Genomic DNA, 26,862 nt, shown 5'->3' with positions numbered 1-26,862 from the left:
AAGATGTAAACACATTCAACTCTCTGGTACTCTTAATTTACAGCCTCATAACTCAGAGACAATAAAACTCTGCCAGTTCATCAAAGCAGATCCTTCCTGCCTCCCTGACTCGTGCCCTTGATGTGCAGCCTCATAACCTTTAACCAGCGCAACTCCCGCCAGTTCATCAAAACAAATCCCGCACCACTCCTTCCCTTCATCTGGGCTGCTATTTCCCCTAGCTCTTTCCCATCACCACAAAAATATACCACCCCAAAGAAAAAGAAGCGGCCACTTGCTTCCACTTTCCCCATCGCCCAGCCAACTCCTTCAAATTGGGAGCAGCGGCAGATCCAATTTTCGAATCGTGGAGCATGCGGGCACATCATCCACCAAGAATGCTGACGGTTAGTCGGGAAGTTTTTCGGCTCTCCCAGCTCACATTGTACGATGAAATAAAAGTTGACAGAAAAATTGATTGATTCTGCATCTCAGGGGAAACCATTTCTCCTGAAATATTTCCTCTTCAAGTTGTCATCTAGCACTGATGGGTAAAAAGAGGCCATGCCAAACATGAATCGTGACGTAGCCGTTATGTTGGAAATCTGACGTATAGGAGTCCCTCAACTCTTGCGAGAGATTTCTAGAGTGCTGTCCGATTATGTCATGGTTCAAAACTATGGATTGCCAGTTGCAGAATCAAGGGTGAATATAAATTTCCAAAGTTATGCCACTAGACTGTAGCTGCTCACCAAATAACACAGAATGATGTTTGCTTTGGAATCTTTAACTTCACTTTGTACTGTATATAGGGCAAAGGTGGAAATCCTGTCCTGAAGATACTGTTTCTGTTCACAAGTCAATCTAAATGGTGACCATGTTGTGTTTTGTCGTATGGCAGCAAAATGAGTGGCATACATAACTTGAAACTACTCACATTTCCTTGTAGAGAGAAAGAAAGGGTTGAGATACTTTCCATAACCATCCAAAAATAAAAAAATATTTCCTGGCTAGACAAACAGGATTTTTCTTGTTTCTCATGTATCCAACCTGCATAAAAATGGAACAATCCAGTATCACACACAGACATATGTTTCAACAACAAAATTGTGAAATCAAGACAGTCTGATGACATTCCCATTTCCTAACTCACAGCAGAGTTCATCGTTGAAATTAAAGAATGATTTCTCATCTTTTATCATTGCCATGCTACTGTTGGCAGCGTGCCAAGGATTTGCAGTTTTAACCCCAAACATCCAGGTCTGTTTTTCCAGCCGAGTCAATCAATTCATTCCTCCCTGTTGATGATTTGTGGAGCGAGGCACAGCAAGCAGCTAGAGATACTTGATTCTTCCTGTGCAACTTCCTGATATTGTGGCCTGCTTGTTCAAGGTAGTCAGAGTATTCGCGGAAGTCAACTCTTCTTTGTGGTGGGAGTTAAACCAGCAAATTCAATTCGTGACAGTCTTCTGACATAAAGAGGAATCAGAAGATTCAGAAACATGGTGATCCAGTGGAAAAGGCTCTATACTTTTGAATGGAGGGTTCCAAGTTCAAATCCTGTCATTAGACAAAATGTGGTAGTCTTCGTGTTTCACTTGACAAAGGTGTGAAAATAGGTACAACGCTGTGAAAATTATAAGGATGGATCCCTGCAAAAGACCAATGCTAACACCAAAATGCAAATAAGACACATCTCAATGTAGCTTTGTTCATACAGTATCATATTATAACATAACTGTATTTGAATCTAAGCTTCATTTCAGAAACTTGTTGCAAGCAATATTGACATCAACAACCACAAATGGAATAAAACATATGGAACATTCTTAAGACTTTTTGTTTCTGATTTCCAGAATCTGTAAATCATGTACCATCCCTGCCATGTGCTTGAGTGCTTGAGAACAACATGAAATCATAGAAGTAGTCATGAATAGGCAATCGACACACTCATAACAAAATGGAGGGGCTATGCTGAGAGATGATAGGAATTTCAGGTGGCTGTCTGAATTGTGACTTTGAGGGGAAAAGAAAAGGTAAAAATGAACTGAAGTTTCATGGCTAAACCCATTTTTCATGAGATTGAAACGGGTGTGTCAAATCTGTAGGGATTTGTCTCATCCCTGGAGACAGCAGGGTAATTTGTGATTTATTGTTCTTGTCTTGTGGCTAAACCACATCCTTTAATGGCACTGGGCTATCAGACCCTTTTTGTGAGGAAACTCATTGTGAGCATGGCATAGTTCATACAAAATCTAGTTTGGATAGTAGAGTGCAGTCGTAAAGGTGATCTGACAATTTGCTGTTATGTTATGCACAATTAGTTACTGCCCTGGGAGGCATGGATAAGAACCATGGCCTGTTTTTTTTTGTGTGTGTGATTTGTTTTGTTTTGTTTTTGTTTATGTTTTGTTTTTTGCATTCCCACACCCCTAAAGAGTACTGCTGGTGAGACAATTTTTATTTCTCTCCTCTTAGGTTGAAACCATGTCTTTTCTTCACCTTGGAAATAAGAAGTATTCAGATTTGTGTATGCATTATCTGATTTATCATAATTTGATAGCCACTTCTGGAAAGAGTAATGCGTATTTCATCACCATCTGCAGCAAAATGATGGTTAGATTACACAACAATTTGGTCAGTGTAAAAGTCCATCTTTTGTTAAGTCATTACTTGTAGGAAAACTTGACATGCGCCCTAGTTGTGACACAGCAAGGTATATTGACTACGCAAGGTCAATAAACCACCTTTCTGCCTTTTTACCACTGATAAGTAGGCCTATAGTAGAAAACAAATCACATTCATCTAAATAAAAATGCCAATGCCTCTTACAAAATTTCAAACATTTGCATATGTGTATATATTTACATGATTATGTTTTGTAACAGATGGTGAAATAATGAATAATTGTTCCCTTTTGTAGAATCAGTGTATTTCTATGACAAATCACTCACCAAATAAAAATTATGTTTCAGCTTATTTTATAAATTATTCAGAACAAGATTGAAAGCTTTAGCAAAGCTTGTTCCATGACCGACACATTTTGGACACTACAGTTGTCAATTGAAAACCATGGAAAATATGTTCACAAGTGAATATACAACTAAGCATGGGTAGAATATGGTAGGGTAGATTATGTCAAGACAGGGATAAATGTGGAAATATTACACGATTTACTGATACAAAATTGGATTTGTTCTAAATTTCTGGCGTCATTTCTAACTATTCTCGATAAGCTCTTTGTAAGGCTCTGTGTAGTACGTTGATTAGTACCACGTAACTTTCAATGATTGTCCATGTATGTGAGTCCTATATCATGGCAGATGCAAGGATGTCTGGAAGCTCATATCTTCTTCTTCAGGATTTTGTTGACAGTCTGATTTGTCCGGAGGGAAATAATCAGCCAAATGTTGCCCGTTGTCCTGTTTACTGGCCTTCTCTGGACGCGGCCATTTCTTACCCACCAAAGATTGAGCAGAATGATTACTCCTTGTCGGCAAACGATGCAGTCCCCAAGGCCATTCATGACCTTGTGTGTCTGATCACCGTCAGAAGCCCTGATGAAAGCAGCGGTGGGGTTGCGTAAACGATCCACGAGCTTTTTTATTCCTGCAATTACTGCGTGAGGATGCACCCCGACGCTCGGTAGAAGACGACGACTCATTGAATTTTGCAGTCTCTCTCAGGAAGTTGTGTGACTGGAGTAATCTTTCGCAGAGACAGCGTGCTTTCCAGGAACACTTGATGTACACTTGATTAGTTGAGAAGATGTAATAGTACATCTTGCTGCTTATAGTGATTCTTACATTAAGGTTTCTGCAATATCATTCAGTCATCCATTAAGATATCAATCCGTTGTGGCAGAACTGTAGAATTATTCCATATCCTTCCCATGGAACCTGTTTTTCCTGTGTGTGTGTTGCCCTCGGCAGTTTCTCTTTTTGCTGTTATTGTGACATTTGTGATGATTTCCTCAAAAGAGATTCTTCTTTTAGCGTGAGTGCATGTTTGCTTATTGCAATTTTTTGCAATTTTGCATTGATTTTCTGATTGCTATTTATAAGCAAGACAACAGCTGACACATCAAATTCATGGCAATATTTCAATTGTGACAAGTAATTAATTACAAAAGTTATGACAACCTATCGTTTGTAGTCTGAAAGGTATGGAGAATTCCTAGTAATGGCTGTTTGTGCACTCAATACCATGCAATTATGTACTAGGAAGACAGGTTATGGCAAAGAAAATCATGCCGATTGTGTAATCACGCCACTGTAAGAAATAAAACTGTCTTCGGTATCCTTACTTTCAGTCTACCTCCAGAGCACACCACCGGTGTCCTTCAAAGATTTTTTCCTGGTGGCCAGCAGGGAAGATGCCCCCAGTGAAGCAGCCGGAGATCTTGGGGTGAGTTGATAAAGATGAATATTTCAAACTTTAGTATCAATATTAAGTGATAAGCACACTGTAAACATCAGAACATCTTAATGCTTCTTTGGGGCTTGTAGTATGATATTCGCAAAATGGAATGGATTTTTGGAAAAGGAATAGTAGCACAATATCTTATAAAAGGTTAGCCATGTTCCATTGCATTCTTCACCCAAACATAAACAAGGCCACAAGGCAAGTTTGATTAAGGAATATAATCAGGCAGCTCTGCTTCCAGTACTGTTCTGCAAGACAGCATGCTATGAAAATGTGGGAAGCTTGCATAAAGGAATGCTATTACTTGTAGGATCCCCTTCCCCATTCTGCTCCATCTACTAATAAGTGTCACATTCTGTAGGTTTTTTTCGATATTGCCTGATTGGCTGAGATATCCTGACACTATCCTTTGGTAAATCTGTGTTAAGTAATCTCTATCATCCCATTATATCACGATAAATTTGTCTATGAGAATGTGATGTTCATTCTCCTGCATAAATAGTCTAGCTTACAGTACAGTAATTTTTTCATGGACTTGGGTAGGAATGAAATGGCTTCGTGCGCATTACAGCTAAGAGACTGAGCCCATTAGGGATTAGCGCGGCATGTTAGATGAGATGGCAAAATGCGACTGTAGCCCAGATAAATCTAGTGTATAAATAGGAGTGATGAAATGCCCTTGTGCAAAATTATGTGGGTGGCATGGACAATAAATCACATTTGGTCTTACGTTCAACATTTATGCATGAAATATTGATAGCGGTCATGCATGGTGGTGATTGTAAAAAAAGGGGGGGGAGAGAAAAAAAAACTGTCTCAAATTAACTCCCCCACTCCCACCCCTCATCTCCCCCCCCCCCCAAAAAAAAAAAACAAACAAACAAAAAAAAACAAAAAAAAACTACACAAATAGCAAAGAACTGAGACATAATTGAAGCCTTTGTAAGCACTGCATTAGCTGCCCCAAAAAAATGGAAGCATTTTGCAGCTTAATCTGATATCACCTTCATTGTGGTTGCTACCGAGTTTCATCCAGCTTTTGTCCCATTCATTGCGCAGAGCACAGTGTGTTGATATTAACACTTCAATAGACCCTAAACTTCAAAGCCTTTTTTTTCCTCAGTAAACACTTTTCTGGAATGTTTACATTCTTTCCATTATCTTTATAGGTTGGGAGAGTCCATTTGTACTAAGTTATACATCATTGTAAAGTTTAGAGTCTGCTCTTTCAGAATCTGCCCGTGACTAGAAATCCATGTCTGGCAACTTTTTGGTGGTTTTGTGATGCAGGGTCACATATCTGCTTGTATGTGAATGCACAATGGAATACATGAAGACTGTTATCTGTATTGCTTTCTTAAAAAAGTTAATGTCCATCCCTTGCCCTCTTAACATCCAATAACAGTGTAGACCTTTCACTCTTTTCTTCGTGAAATCTTGATGGTTGAAGTGGGAAATAGTTTCATATCTTCCAGAGATCGTACTAGTAACAGAACAATTGTTCAACTACATAGTGAATATCATAAGATAGCCAGGTGTATTAGATTTAGACAAGGATGGCTATCAAAAAGCAAAACAATTCAACCCGTCATCATCGTTGACAGATCACCGATAGACGAACCACTCAGTACTCCCGCACCTGCAGCCATGCCGTAACCCACAGCGGTCGCGTCACCAAGTCTTCCGTTCTCGTTACGTGGACAGCCCCTCCGGCAGGCACCGGTTGCGTCAACTTCAGGTAAGAAAGAAATGAGAGAGAGCAAGATAGAGGGAGAGAGAACATAAGAGAAATGAGCTGAATATATGTGTATATATATATATATATATATATATATATATATGTATATATATATATATATATATATATATATTATATATAACATATTGCTTAATGGTCACAACCATTTAGAATATTCTTGATAATTGAATTCATCAAAGGAGGTGCACAGATGTCTAGCCAGTTCAAAATCATCAACATTCAAATTGATTTGTAATCATGGCATATAATTATTCATAACCTCACACTTTCTTGCTAGGAAATATTTGGAAACTTGAAAGGTTGCAAGGTCATGAGAGGCCCTGCTCTTGTAGGCTTGCTAGCGTTTGAGTGCTGATGATGTACAGTTGCTTAGAACTGAGAATTGCTTTGGAAGCAATCAATGGTTTGGTTTATTTTCACCTGGGGCTACACTGAAGAATACTGAATGTTTTCACAAATGCAAATGAATAATATTCTTAAAGGGGTGATACAACTTTTGCTCCTGCAACAATTGCTCTGTTCTTATCTTCTCCAAAGACTTAGGGTTAGGGTTAGGATTGTGAAAGGGTTTTAGGTTTAGTTTGATGTGAGGTTAGGATTAGGGTTAGAGTTATGTTTGTGGGTAGAATTTATGTTTGGCATAGTGTGCAGTCATTTCGTGGGAGCAATTGTCGCATGAGGAAATGTCATGGAACCTCCTAAAGGACATCATATGTATTCATATGGTCTTTCATAGTCTTTGCTAACAACTGTAAAGTGTTTATTTGGCAACATTATCATTTGAAGAAACATTTAGTTACATGTTCAAGAGGCAAACAAGAATTTTATTTGGTGTGTGTGCTCTTTAGATATCATTTGATGAAAATATGATATTTGCACAGAATCAAAGCTAAACACTTATACAGTGCAAGGTGAAATCCAGTGTGATACCTTTTCTGTGCTTTCTGAGCAAGACCTAGTGAAATATATCACACAGTTAATATTTCATAAAAGGAGACTTGACATATTTCATCCTGTTACAATTCTTTGTACCAAAAACTAAAAATTTTCAATGATTTGTATCACTGATTTTGCAAAAGTTGTACCTGTTTTTTTTAAATCAATTATGCAGCTGTGTTGGTTGCAAGAGATGAGAAAGTGGTGGTGTAGTGCTCGTAGGAAAAGCAATATAGGACGCTATATTGGGCGCAAGGATGAAGCTTTTAATTATCTGGAATGACTTAATTACCACTTAAGCTAACCTCCTGTGCTTATTAGCCATGCTCTGGAATGCACATGACAGAGAGAAAAAAAATGGAGGATTCTAACTTGATCATGTGAAAGTAAGAAGGGTGCGCGGCAAATTCAATTAAAGTCTGAATTGCTTTTTGATCTACTTAGCTCAGATTAGATTTGGTTGAATGAGCTGGCAGACTCCCCCGAGACCATGAACCTTAAAGGCGGGATGTGGCAAGCTATTTAACCCCTCTTTCGATTACCCATCTAAAAGGGCCAATGGCATCGGGTGTAGAGTGGTCACCAATTGGTATTGATAGGGTTAGACTTAGACTTCAGTCATTTCAAGGTGGAAAAGTTGTTGGTGAGATTCTTTTATTATTCTTGTATTCTTTTCTAGCACATTTTAGTAGGCCTAAACTTTAAGGTTGCATTCATTCCAGACACTCCTTCAGTCTCCAAAGAGATTCATGTGCAGATGATATTTTGATGATGGATTAACTTCATTGTATCAAAAACATGGGCCAAAAGTGCTGATGACTTCAGAAAATTCCAGTTAGATTCAATTTTCATTATATTCTGTAATGTCATGCCATCATTCAGGTTCCTTGTGACAGCAACAGGATGGTTTTTTTTTTGACACAAAGTTACACATGACCAATCAAGAGATGCCTTTAGGGAAAGTCATCATACTATGCAAGAAATGATAAAAACAAACAAACCACTGTTCCCCCAACTATTCGTCTCTTTGTAAATCACAGTACAACTACATATTTCCTTGCAAATGTTACTTGTGAAATCTGAACTGCAACTTTACAGACAGCATGATATATGATTTAATTCAGTGTTTATGATAAGTTGTGCAGGTGTGTCTTAAATCTTTAATAAAGTATTCTTGTCAATGAAGTTGCCAGTGTGCCTCATGAGTAGTAACAATTAGAGACTAGGACAATTAATACAACAATTTGGAAGTATTTCATTGAGCAGTAAAGTCTTTTAAAGAGGTTCTTCCATAAGTTAGGTAATTAAAGGACCAAAAAAAGTAACAAGAAAGTCACCTTTTTCTGCTGAACAAGTGTCCAGAACTTGTAGGTAGTTTCTTTCTGCAGAAAAGCTACTTTTTTATTTTCTTGATTTTATAGAGTTATATGGCATCATTAAACAGCAATCGATAAATATGTGAAATTTCTCCATTACAGAGATATTAGATTTCAAAATGCTGGCACACTGTTGGTGTAAATTAGCATTAAATGAGTTGATTCAGTGTGTATTATACTGCCCAATTTAGTACTGTGTAACAATATTGAGATTGATATTGAGATTTGAGACTGCACACTATCCAAAATCTAACCTGTACCTTGCAAATGATGGGTGGGGCCTTCAGGAGAAACATTGGTTACTGCAAGTGGCCACCAGTGAGTCATCAAGCATTCATTGTAACCACACCCTTTTCATGTCCATTAATGTAACATTATTTTGATGGATAAAGGCTTAGTTGTATCGTGGGAAACTGTGACAATATCTTCAACGTTATGACTTGTTTTATGTGGCTGCTAAGGAAGCGAGTTCCATACAGCAAGTTACAATAGGACTGACAGCTTAAGTCTCCTCTGAAAGACTAGGCCATGAGAATAAAGTGCTTTGCCTAGGGGCGCAACCACTACAGCCAGGGGATTTGAACCATACACATCATATTGACAGTCCATTATCTTACCCACTAAGCCACAACAGGTGCTTTATAGAAAGAAATACAGAAAATTTTTCTCCCTATCATACAGTGCACTCCCATTATAACAAACATGGTTGTAACGAAACTCTCATTACAACGAAGTAAGAATTCAGGTCCCCAAATTATTGTCTATATATCTTTATATAGCGTACTGTTTGGCTATAACAAAATTTCCATATGACAAAAGAAAACTGCTAGTCCCAAGGACTTTGTTATGAAGGGAGTTGCATGTACTACAGTATTTAAAAATGTGGAACAGCTTTTTTTAATGACAAGACGTGCTCTATCCTGAGGCAAATGCTCTGAACAGCATGGTTTACCAGGAAAGGCTTTGGTACTGTGTGACAATTTAACTGAATCAGTCACATTCTTGTAAACCCTGTCCATAAACTGTATGTGTATCAATTCTAGGGACATTTAGTATCGTAGAGCTGTAGAAGTCGCAGGTAAGATGAAGCCACACTGTGGAAAGAGCCTTTTGTTGCCACTACTCTGAGACTTTCGACCGTCTTCGCCATTCGTCTTTGAAGGCACGTCTTCCTTCTTACTGTTTTCCCTGCCAAGGAAGTAGTCAATATTTCTCACATGGAATTTACCACCTGCAAGAGAAGGTCAGGGGTAGGTTTTTTTTTTCTTATTTTTTTCTACTTCCCCAAAGCAATTTAATTCTGTTAACGGCTTCTCTGGAGTAAGCTACTTACGAGCTAATCTCATTTGACAGCCTAGCAAACAGTGCCGCATATCCAGGGATGCGCTAGCCAGCCAGTGAAGTCACCTGCGCAGGATCTAGCTGGTATCGCTGAATGTGTCTGGCCCGCGCAAATGAACGGAAGTCATTCGTGACTGTTTAGAATAGGAAATGTGCACTTCAGCACACACATTCAAACAAACAAAAACTGGCATTCACAAACACAGATACATGTACGAACACACGGAGCAGTTTCTCGGGTGAATTCAGCAAGGACAGTCATCACAGTCACTAGCATATAGTCGAATAAACACAAGGTACTTGCTGGTGTACTTGGTTTAAATCTTCTCTACAAATTTATCAAAGCAAGAAAATGATTACAGTGATATGTATACATATATGTACATTTATAAAACCTCTCTATATTATCTTATTTCTTTTCAAAAACAAGGATGAATACCACTTGCAATGAATACTTTTTTCAATTGATGTTACTCTGGAGGAACAAGCGAAAATAGAAATCATTTGCTTTACCTTAAGTTGGGTTTCCAAATGTTCAAAAAGTGATTAATGCAAGTAAAAAGTTAGCATAGGGTGTGATTGAACTGCACCAATATTTATACTAAACTTGAACACATTGTGCAATACTGTTTAAAGAATGTATGAACACGTAACTTTCATTCTTTAAATTTTTTTTATAGTACTTTAATAGTCAGAAGAGATATAGAAATGTTGCAGAAAATAAAGATTATCCCAACAGGAAATGTGATCAACAAAGCACAATTCCCTTGTGTATTGGGAACACAACCTGAGTTTTAAAAAAAATATAATGTTTTGTTTTGTTGTAGTTTTTGTTTTTACTACAGCAAAGGCTCAAGGAAAGTTTGTCCTTAAAAGATGACCAGTAGAATTTCAGTCTTTGGACACACTTTGATTTGAATGACACCTTTGTGCAAGAAATGCCACTTTTATCACAGTTGTGTCTGTCAGGTGTAGTACAGTCTGAACATTTTCCAGTGCTTATTTCAGGTAGCCATAATGTTGATTACATCTCCCTTTCTGTTTTGCTTGATCACAAAAAAAGAAAGAAATGGTGGAAAATTCTCCTTGTTGGAGAGAAATCTCATGCACTTCTTGTTCTCCTGTGCCTCAAATATGGTAAATTCTTCTTGTCTGACTATTCTAAACTCCTTTAATTCAATTTAAGGGCAGTACAGGTATGTGAACACTTAATTAAAGAAACTTCGAGTCGCAACTCGTCAATACATTGGCAACAAAATGCAGGAATCCACATTGAATCCATCTGTTTGCAGCTATTTTTAAAACCCCCATAACAGAGGATTTGATCACAACTGACAGATGCTAGGTGCAATGAAGTATTCGTCATTGGAATATGACAGTGTTTTTCAAATGCAGCTCATCAGAATGACATGGTGAGAGCCATTCCAGAGTCTCATCAACCGGTTTCTCACTGATGCCTGTTGATGGCTAAAGTGCATGGAACTAAAGTTTGCCTAGTCTCACCGCGGCAGACTTCGATGCGGTCCCTTTTCTTCAAAATGTCGGGGATTTGGCGGTATTAGTAATTGCTTTGTGGAATACTATCCAGGGCGTGTTCACCAGCTCGCGGCCTGTTTTGAGCTCAAGTTACAGATTATTCCAACAAAACTGCAGATCTGAGTGATGGACAGTTTCATCTCCAAAATACAGGCCAAAGTTTTTGACACATCTAAAAAAAAAAAAAAGGAAAGACATCAGTAAGTGTAAAAGCTATGTCTGTAGAATGATAACATTTTAGGCTTGACAGCAGCAGTTGATTACCATATTTCAAAAGTCCAATATAGCTGTTTTAGCACAGCTGTAAATTTTTTCTGTGTCTTCTGGCACAAGATGCTGCAACTGTGTGCTTGTTGAAACATATGTCAGATGGTGGTATATAATAATATAGATAAGTGACTTGGCCTATGGAGTCTTAAAGGCACAAATGTGATATTAAGAAATAAAAACACCTCATGTAATTCAAAAAATGAAATTGTTTGTTTGTTTGTTTGTTTGTTTGTGAAGGGCCCCCAGTAAGAACAGTACCTGCCTACTGATGGGGCTACCCTGTTGAAAAAAAGACTGAATAAATAAATAAATAAATAAATAAATAAATAAAACCGCATTCTTGTGGTAGTTGATCCGGAATGACTAGTACTGTATATTCCTTTATATTTCACAAATTAGGACTTCTTTGCTTGCGGTTAAATTTGTGATTGAGAACAGCATTGATGAAAAGACAAAGAAGCATTATTCCCATTTCAAGAGAAAGTTATCAATTTTCCACCTTTGAGATGATATATAAACACGTTGGCATTATGTGAGGCAGTACTTTCAAAAAGTTTTGATTTTGTAAGTACCTGTAGAATTGCTCGAAAATGAAAATGCTGCAAAATATACCTCTGTGGTAATATTCCTGATGTTGGTTATTTACATTCCCATATTCTAGACAACTTAAACATATTCTGGTTGCACTCTCCTTCTTCCATGCCCCAGATAATGACCCAAATCACCCTGTCCAAGCTGTCGAAAAGTCCCCCCCCCCCCCCCCACTCCGTCCCCAGTCCTGCCTATCTTAAAGGCCAGTAAAGACACTCAACTACCTGCTAAAATTCATAGTTCATGTACATTTAAGAGGAGGCACCATTTCATCTTAGACGCAGAAAGCGACTTGACAAGAGCTCTTTGCCTGGAGTGGACAGAGGATCAGATGTTATTGATGTAATTTTTGTGTGGCTTGGATGCCATATCGTAGTGATCACATGATGGATAAGTGAGGCACAGTTGGACATGGGTGGTTATCGTGCACTTCGGATCAAATTAGCGGACCCGATATCATCGACGAGAGATTTGTGGGGCATCCACGGACTCCGGGGGTAGTTGCGTTTCGGAGTGCAATCCCTCATCCGGGCAGATGCGCTCTGAGGACTGAAACCCCCGGCGATGATTGGAAAATGATTGCCAGTAAAATGACGGAAAGAAGAGAAACGGCAAAGATGAGAGCAGTATGGGAAGTAGTGGGGGGGGTTATGTGGATGGTTGGCACAGATACAGCCAAATCTGAGTAGGAGAAAGAGCAACAGTGGAGGCCAACTTTGTGTTATTAATTTGGGGATTTATGTCAATATAGGCAGGTTGTTTTTTTTTATGCAGTATTATACTGGTCTGATGGCCTTTGAATGCCAAGCTTGCATGAAACACTGGTTGCTTGCATCACTGTGCTCAGCTAAATGTCACAATTGATGCTCGAAAACTGCCGAGTTCAGAGGAAATCTAGAATATTTTGTTAGATTGGTCCAAAGTTTTGAAGTTTACAGAGTTCTCCTTGCAAAGATCAACATAGAATGCCCACGGTGTTAAATTTCATACAATCAATCAGAAGGCTGTTAATTAGCTCATCAAGTCCCACAAACCAAATATATGTGGTTGTTGCTGACTTATAATTGTAACTGTTAATATTCATAGCTACTGTCTCATAAGGTAATCATAGAGATTATTTTCATAGCTCTTTCATAGAAATGATTCTGTGTGTCCATTAGTTCCAGGACTTTCAAACCTCTAAATTTATAAATTCATACCCGATTATTAAATTGGCAACATATTACATAAGATTAGAGTCACTGTTTCTCTCTTAAATGTCAAATTGTGTATATTTCTCCAAATTCAATGCAGGTTTGGCTACCAGTTCCATGTAATCCTACACTTTTTAATAAATTGTACAGTGAAATTCAGAGGAAACATTTTTTTTTTTCTGCTGACAAGGTATTTTCAGCAGAATTTATGTTTTGCTTGAAGTAAGAATCATCATAAAGTCTCATCCATACTCCTTTCAGTTATCTATAGTTGTTGCAGCAAATGCAGTCTGAAAAATTGTATACTTTGTTCATCAGACATTATGTATACACTTCTGAGATACTTTGATGAGCATTAGGTTGTGTGTATTGATCAGTTAGTGCACGCCCTGAACATATCCTGTTTGAAAACATATAAATGAACTTTTCATTATTCATCACATACAAGAAAATTTTCTTTTATTTCTGGTAGCTGCAAGCAGTGTATGATTCATTTTAAAAAAAGAGAAAAAATTATAGCAATTTGCAGTGAAAATCTGGTTGTGTGTTTTTTTTTCTTGCCCAAGTTTTGATCAGCACATGTGTTTTCCATATGACTGTGAAGTGAAGACTGTAAAATGAGTTTTGCATTTTTTGATTTTATGTTTGTCTGTGCCATGCGTCATTCAAAATTTATTCTGTTTGGCTGGGTGTAAAGGTGTCAACTGGATCAGAACAAAATGTCACTTGACCCCTTTTAGTGTGAAAGGATAGAAGCTTAATGGCCATTTAAGCCTCGTGTTATGAGATTTGAGCAGTAAAAATGAACCCGTTCGACTTTAATGTCTTAATGGCATCACATCATTGCTCAAAGGCAAGAAAAACAGGGTAATTCTGGAATCTCAGAGATAGATGGATGAAAAAAAAAAGAATTCCCTCAAATTCGTGGGAGGAGGTGGGCTAGAATTTGCCAGATGCCCTTTTGTTCTGTTCTGTTGTATCTTTCTTTTTTTTTAAGTGTGATCAGCTGCGGTACTATAAAACACGATATTTTCGCAGCATGAATTTTTTGCGAATTGGAGCCAACAGTCTTTTTTTTTTTTGCAACTGATTGACAAAGTGCCCTACATCGACATAAAGCTTTTTTTTTGCATGAAAATTTTGCGAGTTGCCTCTAACATTCAGTGCGTAAAGTGTAGACAAGAACTTTCACGTACATTTTAGTTTTGCGAATCTTGGCTCTCGCGAAATTCATGAAACTAAAATGCATGAGAACATTCCTCATTTTACAGCATATGAGGAGGTATGTTTGTTTATTAGGGAACATTCATCAATAATTCAAGTGGTTTTGAATCAGCAGCAATCAGAAGGGAATTCATTAATGATTTTGCATCTCACCATAAGAGCTGTCTAAATCTTTTTTAGGGATTTGCTATAATGATTGAAATATGCGGTGTCAGTGGGACAACTGGAATGTTTTGATACTTAGAATCTGTTCTGTTAGAACCCTCATCATAGTGAGATATATCAATGTGTATAATGCAAGAGAGAGAGAGAGATAAAATGCAAAATAATTATACCATCAAAAGCACAAGAAAACCAGCAAAATCAGCATTAGCAGATTTGGCTTTCTATGTGCCATTGAGCTAACACACCTGATATTCATTGACATCATATTCTATGTAGCAGTGGTTTTTCATCTGCAACGAGAATGTCTGATGCTTTGTATATATGACATTTGAATGTACCTCTTGATAAAATTTAACTAATATCGGATATCCGTGCTGGACTCTTCTGGTTTTTTTCCAGAGGCCATGTTTACATAATAAATTTTCCTTATTGGCTCAATATCGCACTTGCAGTGAGTGACTCATCTTTTCTGTGCAATAAAGTATGGAGACGAAAATGGTCTTTCGACAGCAAAATGAAAATGTAACAGAGTGGAGATTTATGGGAGTGTGTCTCAGGGAGGGTCAGATGAAGAAAAGCAAAAAATGAGATGTTCTGTCCCTCTAAAAACGAAATGGCTCCCCGGGGCTTTACTGCAATCAGGCGCGAGACCATGACACTGTGACAAAGGAGCGAGTAAATGGCAGGTCGAAAAGTTTGCAGTGTGGGACAACTTTATTTGTCGGTCACTCGGATGATGAGTGGAGGAATGCGCGATTAATATTGTTGTCAGCCGTCTTGCATTCCCCGGGTCTGAGGCTTTGCCGAGTGCTCGCCAACCACCGTGGCGTGCAAATACGCTCAAGATGTTTTGGGTGGCAAGGGAGGAAGCTCGGGCAAAGCACGGTCGTTGGCCTCCGTGTCATTGTGGGGGGAGAGGATTCAATACGAGGAAAATACTGCCTAATCTAATTTGGCAATTGCGTCGTAGATTTGATGTGTGAAGCATATATATAGAGCCTTTATCTCTCTCTCTCTCCTTATCTCTCTCTCTCTCTTTCTCTCCCTTTATATTTATGTAGTCATATACAATCTACCCACTCTCTTAACTATATGTCCTCTTGTATCTTAACTTTATAAAAATCTTTCACCTCCCTATGGGTGCTTCACTGATTGAGTCATTGTGTAATTGCTTTTCTCTGCAGGTCTCCCTCTCTTTCTCTCTCTCTTTGTATGAATATAATTATATGCATTATATGTCTATCCTATAACAAACTCCCCTTCCATCTTAATATTGCCCAAATCTGTGTGATAACTTTTTTTTTTTAGTACCATGCCATTTATTCTCTATCCTCTAGTTTTTCCTTGAGTCTGTATATGCTCCCTCCACTCTCTATCTTTCCCTTTCTGTCTCTTCCTACACACACAGACGCACACACACATATGACACATATTTGTTCGTATGTTTGTATGTCTAAAAGTCTTTCCTCCTTTACATCAGGGTTTCGCAGGATTTGTTTGATTGATTCCTGCTAAAGTCATTGTCCCCCAAAAGGACACACCGGATCGTCGTGGTTTCATACCAGGGGTATTGACCCAGGGAAAGAACAGTTGTATCATTGGCTCTCAGCCTTTATTAATAAACCCAACCATATGCACTGTCGTGAATGCAGACAGTCGGAAATGGAAGAAAAGGCACATTAGAAATCTTGAAATGACACAAGTTATGGTATCATGCATTCACTTTCCATAAGCAGCTTTCACACTCAAAAACTAATGCGTTGTCACAGCCTGAGTTTGCGTGCTGAAATCAGTGTAAGATGTGAATGTAATGTGTTGTTCTGTTTTATTTGTTTGCTTGTGGGAGAGGGTCATTTAAATAATGAAGGACAAACAGGAGTCTAGGACTGTCATAATTGTCTGTCACCTATTAGCATTTGCAATGTATTCATCATTTATAAGTAGAACTTTACTTGATTATAACAAATGTCTGAAATTACCCCATTTTTTGCAAGCATGAAACTCTCACAGATTTTGCAGGGAGCAAAGATTCGCAAGAGTGAAACACATGAGAAGGTTTTTTGTTTCCAATTTTTCATGCCCTGGAAAAGGCCATCAGTTCCAATTTGTAAAAGTTTCATGCCTTGAATGTTTCTGGTTTTATGGTATGTGAATTCGGTGAGATTTGTTTGTTCGTTTGTTCGTTTGTTTCATTTCCATCTGAGAAGATGGCTGGATAGCCCGTATTCAGCTGCAATGGCTGATCTTCCATGGGGTCCAGTTGGATGTGACTGTGAGGCGGGACCATGCACTTCACCGGGTTAAACACCCAGCTCTTTGTGATGAATAAACGAAGTGGGATCTTTTACGTGCACGAGTTGCGACTCTCTCTCACGCACGGGACCTCCATTTTATGTCCTATCCGAGGGACATAAATGATGATGTCATACCCTCGCAAGTCCTCAGTTTGTTTGTGCCAGAAAAAAAAAGAGAAAATAGTTATTTTCTTGTCAATAAATCAGCAACTACAACCCTTTCTACATAAGTTTTGATGAAACTTTCACTGTTTGCATGTTATTCATTTAGAGCCTGGAGTGGAATTGCTCTTGAACAGTGAAACTTCTGCCCCCGAGGATATGCTGGTTTCCACCTAGGATTTGAATGGCTCTGAGAATAATTAGTCTTAATAGGTCTCTTCTTGATATAAATGGCACTTACGGCTCTGCCAAATAGGACAACAGATAATTATTTGAAGGAAAATTATGGTCACAGTGCAGAGTGCTGTGCTAGCATGTCTATGTTAAATGGAGCATGCAATATTAACCTTCTTTTTACCACCAGTATTTTCTTTTTTTAAACTCTGCTCATTGAAGAAGAGAGTTCTGTGTGGCATATGTTAGTAGGAGCTTTGTATTTCTTTCATTTAGAAAGAAAGAGAGAGAGAGAGAATTGTCATGGTGTCTATTACTGGGGGCTGAAATAAAGGGAAAGTGTTTCTTTACTTCAGGTACAGTACATTTGTCAATCAATATTCTGTGGAGTGGGCATCATGTCTTGTGTTACATTGGCATGTGGCACCATCTTGTAAGCAGCATCCCTCTTCTATGTATCATTCTGTCTGCCTATCTGATTGTCTGCCTGGTTTTATCTCTTTCTCTCTCTAGTTTTTCAGAAGGGGGGGGGGGGGGGTAGGAGAGGGAGGGGGATAGACTTACCAGTAAAGTAACAGAGATCTCTGATCAATGAGATTCCAATGCTGAGAGTGCAATCTGAGAGTCTCAAATTCAGTGGATGATACTCCGGTCCCTGTGGGTTGGATACTTCTCGCTTCCGCTTGCTTTCGGCCCAATCACTGCAGATTCTTCCATATAAACCTCTGTGGCATTGGTAGAGGTGGGATGGAGGCAAAGGAAAAGGGGGGAGGGGGAGAGGGCGTCCATTGTGAAGAAAGGGGTGGTGTGGAGTTGGCAGGTGGAGTTGGCAGGTGCAGTTATTAGGAGAGGGTACCGTAGGATGCCCATGTATAGAATATAGATTAACACCTATGTCTAACAATAACTGTAAGTGATAAAAGTTGCCTAACGAAGTGCCTCTGTGATGCCATGAAGCGATATCCCTCTCTCTCATCCAAACATAATGTCATCAGTCTGTTGGTAGATATCTTGAAGCTCAAAGAACTTTTGTGACACAATTTTATTGTTGGCATGCACTGAAAATGAAAGATCCACTTTACTGGCATAGTTATAGGGAGGGGAGGGGAGGGGTGCCATAGAAAATATGATGGTGAGCTTAGGGAGGGGGTGTAATGAAATAAGATGTTGACCCAAACTTTTAAAGTCACACCATGCATTTTTATGGACATCGAGTTTGTCAAATATCTTCTTACAATGTATTTTCACTTTTGATTTACAGCCATTCATCATGAGATCAAGTCAGTTTTGATGGTATCATAAAGATAATTGCCCAAGGAGTTTAATGCTGGCAGTACCAATTTATGGCCTCTTCCTAGCTGTTACTTCTGCTGGGAATGATTTATGGTTGTCCTGTACAGAATCTCTCCTTCGGTATTTGCTCTAAATGTATGCATGGACCAAGAATTCGTAGTTTGCCATGTTAAAATCATGTCTCGATCATAAGGGAAGATTAAGGGGAATAGCACTCATGCATACATAACTTCTGAAAATGACCCCATTGAGGATTGCATGATACCCTGTTGGAGATTTGTTGACCCCTCCCCCCCCCCAAAAAAAAAAAAACCAACAACAACAACAAATACTTGATTCTCCTAAAACTTGCAACAGTTTTTTCTTGTGAGACAACATTCATGGCATGAGGATGGATGGAATCATTTGGCTTGTGAGGAAATGTTGATGTAGAAGACATATGAAAAGTGGTCTGCGCAGGGAAATTTATTATAGCAACAGGCTTGTTATATGTTCGTGGTGTCAGGGCACTGTATGCGTTAGGCACAACCATTTAATTGTTCTTTGTTTAATAAATATCATACCTCTAGTAGACATGACAATAAAGAATTTCTGTGGTCTTTTTTTTTTAGAAATCATCTTCTAAAGATACAGTCCGTCCTCTCCTATCCGGACAAGTCGCGACCGGCGATAATCCGGACAAGGGATTTGGCCGGATATGGCAGACTCAATGTTTAATAGACGCATCAGCTGCCGAAAAAAAAACAACAATTGCCTGTACCATTCCCTGATAATGAAAAGTTTTCTTTCCCACGTTCTTGCGGTGATTTTGGGGGTAATGAATGTCTGAATGCATGTTATTTTCATGAAAATTAGATGTAAATGTATGTTCATTTTGTGAAGAATGATATGTAATTTATGTGAGTTTGTGTATTAATTTTGTTTGAGTTTGAAGTCCCCCTTTCCTCAGTAATTATTAGAATGAAAAAAAAACCAAAAAAACAATCACGCCGAGATTTCATCCAGATAATAGAGAGATCCGGATAAAGGGAGGCTGGATAGGAAAGGTTGGACTGTATTCATGTCTGATCATGTCTTGTTTTCAAAGAGTTTTTCATCTTGATATCATTCCCTGTGCCAATTTTGTGGTGATATTCACAGTTTCTTTGTCGTTGTTGTTGATTGCTCTTTGTCTCTGTCACTTCATTAATTCATCTCACCTTTCAAAGGGGCATTTTATTTCACGAATATAAAAGTCTTGGCAGCTCAGTGCTATGGACAGCGACTGTGATACAAGGCACGCGAATAAGAGTAGGTGGGCGGAGCAAGATTACCCTTCCCACGAGTCTTCCGCCGGGCATCAAAAATGGATGGTGATCGCATGTCTCCTGAGAGGAGTTGTCTTGCTTGCCCCTATGTTCACCAAAACCACAGCTGCGTTTTGGTTGGCTGTTCATTTTAGTCACCTTCAGCCCACAGCAAATCCTATAGCTGTGCCAGAACAGAATGTGAACCTTTCTTTGTTTTTATATTTTTAAAACCCATTGAAACAATAAGTTTGTTTGTGAATGTTTCAGTGAAATATGGTGGTTTTTTTTTTTTTTTTTTTTTTTTTTTTTTTTTTTTGCTGATCAGTGATTTGTCATGGCTAGTTTTCTCAAAGGTGTAATGTTTGGATGGTAGTATGCCATGCTGTGAACATTTTTTTTTTCTTTCAACAGCTCTTAGGAATTATCATTTCCCCTTGAAACATCATCTTGACTTATGCATTAAAAAAAATACCATTCATAAGAAATGTTTTTGTATATCTGTAAGTTCAGGTTGTAGATTGATTAGTAAACAATGGTGCCAGTGAGAGAGAGAAAAAAAAGGTTTCCTAAAGCCTTAAAGTGAGGCTAGGTCAAGGCCTTTAGAATGTCTCGAGAGTCTTCAGCTCAAGAACAGTTTTCTCAACAACAGACTTCCGAGAGGCATTGGTACCCAAATTTAGCTCACCTGAGCCATCTAGAGCAGCAATTGGGAATACATGAGGAGGGGGATGGGGGGATGAGGGGTGGGGGGAGGGATGCTACCTACTTGCAAAGGATAGACTATAGAGCAGAAATAGATTAGCATCGTGTTGCCTAAATTTCAAATCGCTTCCCGTATCGGCACATTATACGATTTGTGTGAGATGATATCAACATTTTAAGGTGACGAGCACAGAGGGACGAAGATATCCCATAGGGGAAACCTCGCTGCCATAGAGTTAAATGTCACACAGGCATTTCACTGATGCAGTCACATTAACCCTTCCCATGCCAAAGAAACAAGTTGTTATACTGCTTTGGTGCACAGTTTTAAAATTGCCCTATTGCTGCATGGCAGCAGAGGAGTGGAGGGTAATCTATAAATTCAGTAATGGCTTTGCACTATGAGCCATAGGTTACTAGACCAGGCTTGACAGCGGGTCTAAAATGAAAGAATTCTTGGAAACAAGCTGTCAAGATCTCTGTATGTAAAAAGTAGTGAATTTTTAGGTGTCCCTGTGAATTTGTAGGGATGCAATATCTTTTGGTGTAATGAGGTTGACAGGTTAAAGCTTACAAACTTATGCTCTTTTTTTCCCTCCAAGGATAGGATATGGTCTCACTTCTTTGAAACCTGTTAACATAGAATTATACTGGTATGTGGTGCCCGCATGAATACCCAACCATATATTGATGTTGCTGCATTTTTATAAATGTTTAAAAAAATTTGAGTGGAAGTGGAGAAAACTTTGCATATGTCTCGACATATGATCATGAGAATCAACACCATACAGCATGCATTGGAAGCAGATTGAGACTAACATTTGGTCAACAATATGTTAAAGGAAGTAGTGCTGTCTTGTAATTCAGGGACAGTTAAAATGAGATTATGAAATGATGAAAACTTTATGCTCTTCTGTTTGAATTTGATGTGTTTGTGAATTTCTGGTCTTTTTTGTGTGTTTCTTCACTGAAAATAGGGCCGGTGTTGTCCAGAAGAAGACAGTTTGGTTTGCAGAAGACGATGAACTGACATTGCAGATTTGTGAAAGAGGTATGCTGTTTGTCTTGTTGGTCTCTCTCAAGCTTCTTAAATCTGTTTTTGTCACCTTCTCTTTTTCATTTTAGTTCCTTGTAAGTATTCATCTTGTGTGCTTGTGATTTTCAATGAAGATCATTTCTTTGAAGTATAGTACTGTATACACCATATATTTAGCGAGTCTAAATTTTCGTGAATCGGGACTTCCCGACAATTTCGCGAGTGGTTAAATTCGCGATCGTGGAGTCCTGTACTGAACGGAGAAATGTGTACGCGTACGTCACATTCATATCGGCATTGGAGTCAATATTTTCGCGTGCTTTTAATTTCGCGAATAGCAGCTGACTCGCAAAATTCGCGAAAATAAAAACCTCACGAAATATTTGGCATATACAGTAGATTTGGTATTTGAAGAACACCAAAGGGTTTCTGGAATAATTCCAATTTTATATAATTCCAATTTTATATCTGTCGCATCAATTTTGCAATGCTCTCTCTCGCTATCTATCTATCTATCTATCTGTCCATCTGTCTATCAATCTATCTATCTATCTATTTGTTCATCACACACACACACACACACACACACACACGCATGATACACAATTGTCATTATTTTCCCTTGCATTCTACATAACAATTAAGTGCAATTTAGTGTTTTAGTTGTTGCTACGATATCTTGTCACCGGCTTTTCAAATTGTGAAATATGATTCAAGGAGATTGCAGCATTTGGTAAGTATGATCTACTGTTCTTGATGCATTGAAGTGAAATTGAATTTAAGAAAATTGAGTAAACAACAATGTTCCCATAGCCAAAGAGCGTGGGAAATGCTCAACCCAAATGCTGCATAGACTCACCTAAGTTGAGGCAACTGTAAGCTTTCCAGTTTTTAACCCTCTTGGGAAATGTCATCCCACAGGTCTGAAGTCACTGCGTACATCATCCTTGGACCAAACTTGTTTGTACTATGCCTTAGAAAGGGGTCCAGTCCAGACAATTGGTTTTGCATTGAATGCCCACATAGTCCTCAACTGGTGTTTAGGACATTTTGGGTGGTAGATTATGATTTTCATCAGTCTCGTAATTTTGCACATAGATCAACAGCTCTGGACAGCTGTGTGATCACAGTTTTCCATCCAACATATCTGGGCCCTGTTTTATGAAGAGTTAAAATTGATTATATAGTTGATTTCAACTGTAAGTCTATGGCAGCCTGTGTAGTAAGGATATTTACAATCGATTTTATCTTTTGATAAAACGGGCTCCTGATATGATAACTTCTTTTGTCATGTTGCAGAAGGTGCAGCCACGACCCCCGCCCCACATGAGGGACCGGACCCCACTGCCTGCTGTGCCCCGCCCAACCAGGAGGCCAAGTACATGATGACATTCATCAGTACCTGGACACCAGAGACACACCCATACCAGTACCCAGAAGGTGCTCTTAACAAGACATTCCGCCCCACTCCTGATGTGTCTCAATTTCAAATAAATCCCCATAAGGCTTCATTGTGGTTCAGTGTTTAAGACCAATGGACCCTCAATCTTTAGGTCCTAGGTCCAAACCTATTGGTAGCAAGCATCCATTTATCTTTTGCAATTTTCTTGTTGTTTCCTGGTACTCCATATACTTGTTGTTGAGGGTTGTTTCTTTCCATCATTTCTTTGGGACCAATGTCCAATTTTCTGTTGCGGTTGCAGGTAATTCATGACTTGTAAAAGTAATATTGTATGAGTAAAAACTTTTATGCAATCAAGTTGTTGCACTGGGCCAACATCAGTGAATCTAACGTGCTCATTTCTGTACATGTTTTTCAATACTTCACAGAAATCTTTACACCACGTTCAGTAGAGCATGAAATTTGCAAAAATTCCACAGCGTGAGCTTTTCCAAGTTTACAGGATGTGACGGATGTCATAACGATTATTTCTTTTTAAAAATGCGCCAGCAATTTGTATGCCAGTAAGTTTGTATTTTGTTTCATAACAGGGCGTGGGAACCACTGGTCTGATCTGATTGGGGCATCTCACAGCCCAGCCTACACAATATGGGACTATGGACAGTATGCCACCCAGGGGGTTAAGATGGTTGCCGAATGGGGCAGTCCCATAACTCTAGAACGTGAGATCAAACTTGAGGTATGCGCAATCATTTTGACATTTTGTCACAATTCCTTAAACTTCGTCTTCACCATGGCATATATGCAGAACTGATGTGACTTATTATGACACTTTCTACATATATTTATATATATGCATGCTTAAATTTTCATCATCAGGAAAAAAACAAAAACAAATATATTCAAGTGAAAAGATAAATGTCTTTGTAGAAGTCATGTCAGAGAATTGAAAATATTTTTGCAAATTTTGTTTTTCCATCATTGTGTCACTGGGCAGTTTGTTGGTTCCATCAAAAATGCTATCGAAATCTTGGATGGTCATTCAATATCATTCATTAGCACATAAATTTGATATGAAATTGTCAAAACTTACAACATTACAAATTGGTATGATGGACGGATGTGAATGCTCTTGTTCAAGATCAAGGCTAAGTTTCACTGTAACTGCAACTGATGTATGCATCTGTACAAAAGAGAAGATTGAAGTATTTATTTCGATATTAGCCATCAGTGATGTGTTTTCTCTGGAGGACATGTCCTTAAGCTTTTCTGTAGATTTTAGGCTTAACATGTTACTGCTATTTCCCATTAGTTTGTGGGTGAATGTGTGTGTATGTGTGTCACATGTTTGTGTGTCTGTGTCTGTGTGTTTGCAGAATGTGCAATTACTCTGCTGAAGCGAACAAAGAGTGCTGCTTGAGTTAGGAAAACAGGAGGAAGACGAAAGGCCTTCAGTGGCCCTCAGAGCATCTTAGCCGTATCCATGGAGACAAGAATGACTTTGGTATTGGATGCTTAAGTGCCAGTAATGAAAGCGATGGGCGGAAGTCTAAACTTCCACAGTAGCCTACTTCTGGCGCATATTACTTTCCTACTCATGCTCTATTACTGCAACTAGTTTTACCAGGTAAAGCATGCCATGTCCCATTAATGTTCTGTCTGGTTTTCAATAGGTACCTAATATCCCTGAGAGGAATGTGCATCTTGTAAAGCATTATTGGGGTAAATGGAAACTTGGGGCTCATTAGCAAACTTGAATGGAGCTCTTTCTGATCATACAAGCCTGTACACTGTATGAGAATTTAGCAGTCAAGGACCTCACTCCCGCAGTATACACATTGTCGTCATGTAACAGCAGGGTCTACATCCAGTCTTTGGTTTTGTGTCGTGGTTTTGCTGATTTTCTTCCATTTTTACTGCTCTTCGAATTATTTCTGATACCAGGATATTGTCGTTTTAATCATTGTATTATTCTTACCCTTTAGATGTACCACTCTAGAAAGATCTCATGTGGTACTCTTGATATAAGAAAAGAAAACACAAACATCATTTTCTGAGAGAAACTAAGGCTATGTTGCAGTCATATGATATAGTATGCAATGATATGCATACTTGATGAATATTATAGAGGAGCATTAACAAAAAATGTTTGATCTACTTATTAGAGAGCATCTCTGGCCAGGTGTACCAGTGGCTACTTTGATAGAATTGCAAAATGGCCATTGTCTGTAAACTCTTACCTTCATAGAATAATGTACCATTTTGCCAAACAATATAATTTCTCTTATCATAGAGCTTAATTTCAAATGATAGATAGGATTCTTACTAGCTCCTGATATCCTCCCCCCCCCCCCCCCTTACAAAAACCTAACAACTTTACAGATCATGTAAAATGCAGGCGTGCACATAGCATAATGGATTCCTTAGCACATGACAACTCCCCCAGGGTGCTATGTATTTGTCTAGTCTGAGATGGAATGATAGATTGCTAAGGGCATAATATCACACTTGTTTTGCCTATTCAGGCAGAGGAAATGTAAATGTCTATGCATTACATCTTTTCCTCGGTGTGCAGATATCAAAGCACTGAAATAAGATGTGCCAGTGTCATTGAAGTTGACCCCCCCCCCCATCATCTCTATTCATCAATTTTTTTCTATCTGTCCATCTTTACTTTCTTTATCTCTGTCGATCCGACAGTCTTTCCATTGACTTACCTCTCTCCTTCTGTCTCTCTCCGTTTGTCTGTGTATGTCTATATTTGTGCATACTTGTTTGTGTGTGTGCATGTGTCTATTAGATAAATGTATAAAATGAGAATGAGAGATAAATCTATGTATCACTTTTGAATATTTTGTGTCCACTTGATGTTGATTTTGTGTCCACTTGATTCATTTATCTATTTTGTAGTCATCTATCTTTCTGTCTGTTTATGTTTATCTGCTCATCAAAATGTTCATTTTTCTGTCTCCTTTTGTCATGTGTATTTTGAATATTATTCTTCTGGCTGCTTGGTCTTCTATTTCTTTTTTATACCACTGTCTATTTGTCCTCCCTTTTTATCAAGTTAGAATGTATATTTTTTTCATTGTTCTAACATGTGATATCAGTGCAGCTAACTCAGTTAAGTGGTTTTCTTAGCTTTTTATATATTTTCATGGACACACACAAATATTTATCTCGTAAAAGATACACTCTTTTGAGCTCACAAACATCCTTATTCCAGTGAAAATTGTGGTACTATACAACTTCATGTTATAGTTTTTATATCTCTATAAAACATTGCTGGATCCTGTGTGTCCAAGAGCAATACTCTATTTCCATGTTTACCTCGTCTCTTGTAAATTATTCATATTGCAAACTTGTCCCGTGTTGATTGTGGGAGGGCATTTGAATAATCCTGCAGGAAGCATTGTCATCAGAGACACCGCTCCTGCCACATCTCTTCCGCATCGTAACTCCCAAATCTTGCCACAAGCTTCCGATCAGTATAGGAGAAGGATGTTTATGTGAGTGTTTGATTTAATAGCTCTTGTAGGAGAGCATCCTTAAATGAGTCCTCACCAAACGTCGGTGAGCTCTCGTCTCGCGGATTGCGTCCGACAGTTCTGTGCCAAAGCGGCAAGAGTTAATGGGACAAAATAGATGCCCCGAAGCATGCCGACAAACAAGCACACCTCTTTATAGCTGGGCATTGAGAAATGTCCAGATCCTC

The 26,862-nt window shown here is 38.6% G+C and overlaps 1 protein-coding gene across 1 annotated transcript in view; it reads left to right on the top strand.

The window, feature by feature from the left end:
• LOC139736607 (spondin-1-like) overlaps positions 1 to 23,886 on the top strand; it is a gene marked incomplete at its 3' end in the record, with an annotated part of 66,078 nt that extends 42,192 nt beyond the window's left edge. The window contains exons 2-6 of the mRNA XM_071647354.1: positions 4,292 to 4,386; positions 6,009 to 6,142; positions 21,687 to 21,760; positions 23,045 to 23,185; positions 23,738 to 23,886. Coding sequence (XP_071503455.1) covers positions 4,292 to 4,386; positions 6,009 to 6,142; positions 21,687 to 21,760; positions 23,045 to 23,185; positions 23,738 to 23,886 — 593 coding nt within the window. The remainder of the gene's footprint in view (positions 1 to 4,291; positions 4,387 to 6,008; positions 6,143 to 21,686; positions 21,761 to 23,044; positions 23,186 to 23,737) is intronic.
• Positions 23,887 to 26,862: the final 2,976 nt, after the last annotated feature.

Source organism: Diadema antillarum, unplaced genomic scaffold, assembly GCF_040938485.1.
Source record: "Diadema antillarum isolate AM-2024a unplaced genomic scaffold, OU_Dant_1.0 seq00000658_RagTag, whole genome shotgun sequence".
NCBI classification, from domain to species: Eukaryota; Metazoa; Echinodermata; class Echinoidea; order Diadematoida; family Diadematidae; genus Diadema; species Diadema antillarum.
Note: the sequence above shows the minus strand (reverse complement) of the source record. Positions and strands in the feature narration are given on the sequence as shown.